The 10,000-nt window shown below is 41.9% G+C and overlaps 1 protein-coding gene and 1 pseudogene across 1 annotated transcript in view; one reads left to right on the top strand and one right to left on the bottom strand.

Annotated features, from left to right (window-relative positions):
• The window catches only part of LOC137650431 (uncharacterized), a 3,529-nt pseudogene extending 72 nt beyond the window's left edge, over positions 1-3,457 (top strand).
• LOC137650724 (neural cell adhesion molecule 1-like) overlaps positions 1-7,845 on the bottom strand; it is a 60,453-nt gene extending 52,608 nt beyond the window's left edge. The window contains exons 1-2 of the mRNA XM_068383886.1: positions 7,815-7,845; positions 6,343-6,475 (exon numbers count right to left, since the gene is read on the bottom strand). Of these exons, the coding sequence (XP_068239987.1) occupies positions 6,343-6,475; positions 7,815-7,845 (164 nt within the window). The remainder of the gene's footprint in view (positions 1-6,342; positions 6,476-7,814) is intronic.
• Between the last annotated feature and the right edge of the window lie 2,155 nt (positions 7,846-10,000).

The raw sequence follows: 10,000 nt of genomic DNA, 5'->3' as shown, positions 1-10,000 counted from the left end.
TGGCTGGAAAAACTGGAACTAGTGTGCAAGCTCCAAGGCGTCAACGACGTGGCGAGCGTGATATCACTTCTCCTCACTGGCGGCGCCTTCGCTGTCTACCTATAGCTGGCAGAGTCTGACAGGAAGTCTTATGAGAAAATGAAGAAGGCACAGCTCGCCGCGTTTGCTGCTGATCCGTATGTGGCGAACTACCAGTTCATCAACAGGAGGCTGCGCATAGGAGAGTTGCCGGACGTATACTTGGCTGACCTACGGCGTCTGGCAACTCTATTCGGTGGGATGACTGACAAGGGCCTGGCCTGTGCCTTCCTGGTTGGGCTATCGGAGGAGGTCCGCCAGCTGTTAAGGGCTGGGTCTCGTATGGAAGCTCTTGACCTGGACCAGATACTGACACGGGCGAGGGCAGTCATTAGGGACGATGGTGCAATGGCGTCATCTGAAACCAGCCTGGGTGCCATAACCAGCCTCAGCACTGAGCAGTGTGCGGCTGTTACGCGGCAACGGTGTTTTGTGTGTGGTGGTCCGAATCATGTCACCAGGGACTGCTATGGCTCGCCACTGGGGTGATGGAGAAATTGAGGAGACATGAGTCAGGGGATTGAGACTTCCCCGTCGCAAAGTAAGGTGTTATTGTTGTAGTGCTCCGGGCCACTTTGCCTCCTCTCACGCCCGTCAGTGAAGGTGGCGCTACCAAGTGTTGTGATAAGTGTTGGGGCGTGTCGTGTCGTGTGTTGGTGGATACCGGGTGCTCCAGGAGCACTGCTCACGTCTCCTGCTGCAATACGTGGACAAAAGACAGCGTAAGCATGGTTACTGTGAGCGGGGAGGAGTGGCAGTGGGGTCCCTGCTGATGTGCGAGTGTGTGTAACTGCCACGAAGCCCTTGGGCTACACGTTTATCCTTGGTATGGACGGTATAAAAGCACTTGGAGGAGTCACAGTTGATGCGCAGGGTGAAGTAAGTTTTATTAACGAGTCTGTATTGTGTGCCGCAGTCGGCACCGTATTGAGAGTTGATGAGCATGACTTCAGTGCCACCTACGATCCTGAGACTAACTGCTGGACCGCAGCTTGGAAGTGGGCAGATAACAAGGAGCCGAGTGTTTTACAGAATAAAGTGGAAACTTACCCCGTTCTTCAAGAGGCAAGGCATCTGTATGAAGAGGAACTCCAGGCATGGATAAAGGATGGATGGTTAGTGCCGTATGACGAGACCAAGTATGGTAAAGCTAAAGGCCTGATTCCGCTCATGGCAGTCATACAGCACAACAAAGGGAAGGTGGGCCCTGTGATGGACTTTAGAGAGCTAAACACCCATATCGAAGCCTTCACCGCAGAAAGTGACGTGTGTGCGGAAAGGCTGCGGGAGTGGAGGAGGCTAAGAGTGAATACGTTTGTGATAGACCTTGCCAAGGCCTACCTGCAAATTAGGATTCACCCGTCCCTGTGGCCTTATCAGACAGTTTGCTTCAAGGGCCAAAGGTACTGCTTGACTCAGTTGGGTTTTGGTCTTAACGTGGCCCCATTAATAATGAGGTCAGTCTTGAGCTTTGTCCTCGCTCAGCCTACATTGATGACAATTTTCTCAATGAAGATCTTGGTAATGCCTCCAATGTAGAGGCAAATCTGCAGAGCTTCGGGCTAACAAGTAAACCGCCCGAACGTCTTGTTGATGGGGCACGAGTGCTAGGCCTAAGGGTCTGAGGGGAGCATGGAGGACTGTTCTGGAAAAGAGATAATGAGGTGATGGAAGTACCTAAGGAGCTTATGCGAAGGTCTATTTTTTCCTACTGTGGCAAGCTGGTGGGTCACTACCCTGTGTGTGGTTGGCTGCGGGTGGCAACGGCATTTGTCAAAAGGAGAGCCAATGAAGTAACACAGGGATGGGATGATGTCATCGAAGGTGGCAAAATAAATGCACTTCTGGAGGAGGTTGTTGAAAGAGTCAGAGAAAGCGACCGCGTGGGAGGCCGATGGAGTGCCAGCGGTAGCGAGGGCAAGGTTTGGGTGGATGCCAGCTCCATAGCACTCGGTGTCGCGGTGGAATTCAATGGGAGCATTGTTGAAGATGCTAGTTGGCTACGAAAGGATGATTCGGGCCACATAAACATGGCGGAGTTACACGCTGTTATAAAAGGACTAAACTTCGCGCTGGCCTGGGGGATCAAGGAAGTGGAAGTGATCACGGACTCGTTAACAGTACAACGTTGGATCTCAGATGCCATCTCGGGGAAAGGTAGACTTAAGACAAAGGCGGCAAGCGAGATGCTTATTCGAAGGTGAATTGGGATAGTTCTTCTCCTTGATACAGGAATGCGGCCTCTGGCTGTCCGTATCTATCGTACCGTCTATCAACAATAAAGCAGACAGCTTGACGCGCGTGCCTCAGCGCTGGTTGAGACCTCCCGCCACCCACTCTGAGGATGAACATGTATGTGCCGCTAGCACCAGTGCAACCGACATCCAGACGTCAAGCGTACACTGTATTTTGTGAAGAGAGTAAATCCGACAGTTACCAGGCAGCAAGTTCAGGCAGTCGTTGCCAATTGTGAGATATGTCAGTCCATTGACCCTGCACCGACAAATTGGCGAAAAGGAGGCCTGAGCGTTGAGAAAGTGTGGCAAAGACTAGGGATGGACAGTACTCATTATGGGGGCCAGCACTACCTGACACTCATAGACTGCGGGCCATCACGTTTTGCTGTCTGGCTCCGGCTGAGGCTCCAGACCAGCGAGAGCATCATCAAACAGCTGGAGGCCGTGTTCTGTGAACGTGTGGCACCTGAAGAATTACTGACTGATAACGACACTGCCTTCCGCAGCAGACTGTTTGCTGATTTTGCAAGAAACTGGTCCGTCCGGCTTTGTTTCTGGTGTGCTCATGTTCTGTCGGACAACGGCGTGGTTGAGAGATGCTATCGCACAGTAAAGGTCATTGCTGCAAGAAAACGCTGTTCTGTGGAGATGCAGTTTACCTGTACAACTTGAGGCCTCAGGATGATCGCACACCGTCAACAGCACCAGTGAGTTTGTTATTCCAATATCCAGTAAGGGTCCGTGGAGTGGATCAGGATTCACTTGAAGAGAGCGAACCAGATATTGATGGCCCTTACCAAGTCAGAGACGAAGTGTGGGTAAAGCCACACAATGCACGTTACCACGAGCGACACAGAAGAGGCATGGTAACAAAAGTAATATCTCACCAGGCCGTAGAAGCCGACAAAGTTCCCCGCCATGTGAAGAACCTGCATCGATGCACCTCCAGAGAAGTAGAAGCTATAACGACGGCCGACGAAACGGACGAGGAGATTTACATTGGAGTAAAAACCTGGACTGCTGACGGGAAAAAAGGGTCATCTGGCACAAGTGACGAGTCGGACCATGATGAACCAGAAGGGACGCTGCCGCGGCGGTCGTCAAGGATCAGAAAAGCTCGCGCATGTACTGTATGTGAATGAGTCGGGGGCAAGGGATGTATTTTATAAGTGTGAATGTGATTTAGGGGGGAGTGTTGTATTGTGTTTTTGTTTATAAGCTCAGAATTACTGACACGACACAAACCTCCCCGTTTTTCACCATACATATTATAATTGTTATTATTGTTATTATTATTATTATTATTATTATTATTATTATTATTATGTTTACAAGTGTCTATGGGTGGTTTTGGTGTAAGGTTGTTTGGATGCACTGCTGTATTGGGATTGTTATACTTGGGTAGTGTTTCGTTTAAAAAAAAAAAAAAAAGGCAAGGATAACGTAGCGGAGGTGAGGTGTGTTCCTGGGGAAGGCAGAAGGGGGCAGTAGTCCTGGAGAGTTCATACCAGTCACCGCCATTGCTGTGCTCTTGTTACTCTTTCGACTAATATATTAAAAAGAAAACTCAACATGTTATCTCACTTTTGCCACATTACTATATCATATGCAGCAGTCAGATCCACAAAAACTGCGCCAATAATTCATGTGGCCTCAAAACCATCCTTGATGTATTGATTGAGGTTCAATATATAACTACAGCATGATCACCTAGTTGGAATCCAGCCTGGTCTGGTGATAGTTGTTGTTCCACTGTAGGGCATATGCGGGCCATTATCATTAGATCATTTAATTTGTAGAGAATGCATATGAGGGAAATGGTATGGTACCTTTTCTGCTCTCTAGATCTTTTCCAGTTTTAGTAGGGCTCTTCTCCATATTTTCGAGATATTTGAATTTAATTTGTTTCATAGTATTTAAAGAGAGCACATATCCATGATCAGGTTCTGGCACCGAAGTGTTGTATTATTTATGTTATGATTCGGTCAAGTCCAGATGTTTTGCCAGGTTTTAGGTAATTCATGGCTTCTGGAGTTCTTCCATGGTGAACAGATTGAATTGTTTATCACTTTCCTGCTTGATGCAATTGAGGTATCCTCGTTCTCTATTGAGTAGTTTTCCATTGCATAAATTAGTTGGTTTGCCACTTTATCCAATGTCACAGAGGTCACTTTTGTTCGAGTGTTTTCTTCAGTGTTCAGTTTTTTATAGTAGTCCATGCCTTCTTGCTATTATGAGTCATGTCTATATTGCATATCGGACCTTCGTTCTAGTCTTCCATTTGCAACAGAAGCTATTAGGGTCTCACCTATGTTGATAGTATTTTTAGTGAATGGGTCTGTATTAAATGCATGTACATACTCCTCATATAGGTCTTTACTCAGATCTCTTACACAAGGGATGAAGGTCTTTATCATCCTCTTGGGATATGTTTACTGGAAAACTCCCACACAAGCCTTTGCAAGTTTCCATAGTTCTTTGCTCTTGCTTCAGTGGTGGAGAATGGAGATCCTGGAATCGAGCTCAAGTATGAAGTCTTCCCTTTCTGCCTTTCGAAAATTATATCGGGGGGCTGATTTTGAGTCATGAGGCTCGATAACTGGTTTAATATCCAAAGTGATTGGTCTATGCTGTGATTTGGGGTAGGGTTGTTAACAGTTTTGTCAAAGTTAGTTTTGAGGCGAGAGGACACAAACACCAGGTCAGGGTTATATCCTCTTCTCCATGTAGCACTCATAAAGGATGGTTTATCTTTTGCATTGTGTACGAATGCCCTATTGTTGTCCAGAACCAACTCCTCAACGGCCTCACCATCATCATTATATTGGTTATAGACCCCTATGGTGTTATGACAATAGTAATTATAGTTTTATTTCTTAGACTGAAACAATTTATGCCACCTTAATGGTGTTGGTGGGGTCATATATACTGGCATAATGATGGTGTGTGTCACTTGTACTTCCAGTATTTTCATCCTTTCGGTTGAAAGATCTTTGTTATTCAAGGTCATCGATATATATCACACATGAATAGCACTTCCGTGAACAAGGCTAGCATGGGAGACCACCAGGTGCTTGCCTGGGATTTTACGTGGTGCCGAGTTCTTATGTGTCTCCTGGAGACACAGTATGTCAACTCTGATGCTGGATAGGATTTCTGTTTTTGTTAGTGTTGCCGTTTAGCCTTGGCTTCTCTGCTCGGTCGGAATCTCCCTGGCTTGAGTGGTTACCACATTGCCATATTTTCCAGACCTGTCGGCTTGAGTGCCACTAGCTCTAGATGTGAGTAGGCTATGGGTCTCTCCCTCCTTTATTAGAATAGAGCGTTCTCCTTGCCGCCTTAGCTGTCGCCTTAAACTGGTCGGCTAATTCATTCAGCATTGAAGCTTGCATATTTGGGGCCGAAGATTTATCCTTTAACCACCCCTCTTTTTTATTACTGTGCGTGATATAGAAATAGGTGTCCCCTATACAGGGGATTAACAAGGTTGAGGGTTCTTTGCAAGCACACACGGGAAGGCTCTTTACTGGGATTTTGGTGCTAAAGTGTCCACTTTCTGGAAGGAAGACGAAAGACTATGAAAATACAGAAGTAGGAAGATTATGTCTATTTGATGTATTTGTTGATATTTATAGTTGGGGGATGAAAATTTTTCCTGAGTTTATAGAAGAACCAGGACATGTGTTACTGGTTATAGGAACGGACATGTGCAAGAACACGATAGAATTTGCACATACATACATACATATATACATACATACATACATATAGCTTAAGCAACTAACGGAAAATGTTAGTAAGACAAAAACACTAACTCCAGTTAAGTTTTTCACTTGCCTAGGTGGTTTTATTCATATCTTATGCTCATCACGTGTCTGCATTCTTGGATTTTTGCAAGTACTTACATACATAATTCAAACCATGATGGCGCCTCATGTTTACATTAAACATGCAATTCAGTGCCATTTTAATCGATACAACTCATCAATAACGTTAATGTATACAGAACGAAGAAATTTATACTTACGTATAAAAAGGTAGTCTGGCTCCATCTTTATACCAGAGAACTAGGTTAGGGGTATCGCCAAGGTGACTTCGTGCCACCATGCAGGGTAAGCGCGTGATCATACCTTCCACTCCTTGAACCGAGCTTTGTGGCCCTGGGAAAATAAAGGCAAGAGAGATCCTTATTTTTTTGTGTGGGATTTTCAAAAAGGAGAGGACAATTTGTAGGTGAATGATAAGTGAATATAACAGTTGAAATATAGGACACGTTTTTGCAATGTGAGTACACTGTTAAAATTTTGCATTGAAAAAACGGTAAATGTCTGGCAACATTTATTCCCTGACTTTTACCGTTTTAAAAACAGATATATTGGCGTAAAGGAGTTATATTATGGTCACCAACCCGTAAAATATAATAACAGAGTATGGTAAAATGGCGGTCGCCTGTATTTCACGGACATACGACTGAGAACAGTATATTTTTTACGGAGAATTTCCGATTAAAATTAAATTTTTTTTTCGTAACAGTATAGGTAACAATACCTAAAATCTCACACAACCCACTTCAATTTGCTTTTGAATAACAAATAACTCGAATAACACTAGCTAATGATATATATTGGTATATGCATAGGCAGTAGTCTTTGCACAGAAATATTCATAAGTAAAATTATGTGAGCTTTATTTTTAACAAATCATAACTCGACTTTGTACGATATTACAAATGTGGTAGTTTCTACTTTTTTTCTAAATTAGTGACCAATTGTTCACATACAAAACATGTAGCTGTATTTGAAAAATAAGCTTTAATCCTAAGTGCAGCAAAATTAACTATGACCTATATCACTATCCAGAAAACAATATTCCAAAATAAACTGACTCCATTTAAAGTTAGTTCCAACAGAAATTCGTACTCAAATCTCAGGAATAATATTTCGACCAAGATTTTTTCCACTGTGGTATTAGCCTCCAACTATCCAATTCTTAATAAATTTTCTCCTTCAATAGTACTTCCTAGGACAGTCTTTCACATAAGCTAAATAATGGAATATTTCAGCTGTTATGTAAAATAACTTCTAACTTATTTAAGTCAGTATAAATCAGGAACGATATAATGTAAGCCAAAATGTTAATGTGAAATTATATGTCTATGTTATCTGGTGAAAAAATTGCTTTCTAGATCAATGATTTAGGTTCCATTTTATTTGCTTCTCAAAATTGAATGATTTGAAATGAAATGCAATTTATTGAAATTATCACGAGTTTAAATATCTGTATATACATTTATACACACACACACACACACACACACACACACACACACATATATATATATATATATATATATATATATATATATATATATATATATATATATATATATATATATATATATATATATATATATATATAATGTGTGTGCAAACACAATTTTATTGTTAGACTTACAAATAAAATCTAATTACAAGATATTCGCATAGCTTCAAAACTTACAATAGATCAAGTAAGCTATTCTAAGCCACATACGATGAACACGGAAAATCTCATCTCTTCTTACTCGAGCTCTCACATCATTCTCGCATGACCTCTAATTTGGCCATCTCATTCTTTAAGTCCCTGTTTGATAAGGGACTGACAGCTAGCACGATAACCACGGTTAAGTCGGCTCTAAAGAAGATCTTCCTCGTGGGTTTCAATATTGATCTGTCGGATTCCTATTTTTCATCTATTCCGAAGGCATGCGCTAGGCTCAGAACTTCGGTACGACCACTAAAGGTCTCTTGGTCTCTGAACGACGTATTAAAACTAGCTTCGGACACGGATAATGAATCCTGCCCCTACATCACTCTTCTTCCGAAGACCTTATTTTTAACGGCTTTGGCTTCAGGTGCTAGAATCTCAGAATTAGCAGCTCTTTCACGTAATTCCGAAAATATGGATTTCCTCCCGTCAGGCGAAGTTCTACTTTCCCCAGACAGAGCTTTTCTAGCTAAAAACGAGGACCCTCAAAATAGGTGGTCTCCTTGGAAGATTATTCCTCTTCCCCAGGATACTTCTCTGTGTCCCATCACTACACTAAAGGCTTTCTTAGCCAGGACCGCCAACCGCTCGTCTGGACCCTTGTTTCTCAGAGAACAGGGAGGTACTATTTCCATTCAAGGCATCAGACAACAAATCCTTTACTTTATTAAGGAGGCTAACCCGGAGTCATTTCCTCATGCTCATGATATTCGTTCGGTAGCAACCTCCATCAATTATTTTCAGAATATGAAGTTTGATGACCTGAAGAAGTATACGGGTTGGAAATCTCCTATGGTTTTCAGACGGCACTATTTAAAGAACCTACAGGCCCTCAAATTCCCCACAGTTGCAGTTGGGAGTCTTATCTCCCCCCAATAATCTCTCCATTCTTCCTTTTCCTCCATCTCTCTCCTTCTCCCTCTTGCCTGCCACTCCTGCCACTTCGCCGCTCTCATGGGTGGGTCGTTTAGCCCTAGAATTATGTTACCATTTCTTTTTACCCTGGTTATTACCTATTAGTATGATTAACCTTGCCTTATTTCATTTCATGTTAATGTTCTTTAGCCATGTAAGGATTGATTTTGTGTTGTGATTGATTCAAGGGATGATTCCTTGCTTCTCTTTTTTTGTTACTCCATCTTTGGGATTCCCGTTTGAGCTAATGTGTTTTATTTTTAGTTTGACTACCTTAATATAGTATTTTGTCCTTGGTACATGGTGTTTGACTTTATCCCTTTTATTTGATACTTTTTTTGGGCTTTGAAGGCATTCTCTGGTACATTTTCACCGGGCGTCACAGGTCGACCCAGAAAAGGGATTTTGACAAAGGAGAAATCTATTTCTGGGGAGATACCTGTGACGCCAGGTGAAACCCATCCCTTACGTTGACAAACCCTTTCTCATTTCCAAGCCATAGTTCTTGCAGAAGGATGTAGTCTAGGTGGCGCTGGCGTCGGGCGTCGGTAGGATAGTCCAGGTAAAGTAGATAGGGCCTCTGTTACGGCCCTCCCCTTTGATGAGGGAATTACCTAAATGGGAGACAGCCTGTGAATAGTGGGTTTCACACGCCCCTGCTTTATAAACGACGCCCACAGGGTGTTCGCGCGAGGGTAGTAACCTCTGCATTCCATACTTTAATTTCTCTGGTATATTTGGAAGTATTTATATCAGAAAAGTGTAAGGAAGGACTCTTTTCACCGGGCATCACAGGTATCTCCCCAGAAATAGATTTTTCCTTTGTCAAAATCCCTTTTCTTATGATTTTGTTTGTCAGTTCTCACATGAATATATATACTATATGTTTAACCGTAAACAGAAAGGTATATGGTCTTAACCCAATTATCACTGTACGTGACATATTTGTGATACACAAACACACTCACACACACACACACACACACACACACATATATATATATATATATATATATATATATATATATATATATATATATATATATATATATATATATATATATACATATATATATATATATATATATATATATATATATATATATATATATATATATATATATTTATATATATATATATATATATATATATATATATATATATATATATATATATATATATATATATATATATATATATATATATATATATATATATATATATATATACAGTATATACATAGA

Source organism: Palaemon carinicauda, chromosome 12 (genome assembly GCF_036898095.1).
Source record: "Palaemon carinicauda isolate YSFRI2023 chromosome 12, ASM3689809v2, whole genome shotgun sequence".
Lineage (NCBI taxonomy): Eukaryota > Metazoa > Arthropoda > Malacostraca > Decapoda > Palaemonidae > Palaemon > Palaemon carinicauda.
This window is presented reverse-complemented; position numbering and strand designations above follow the sequence as displayed.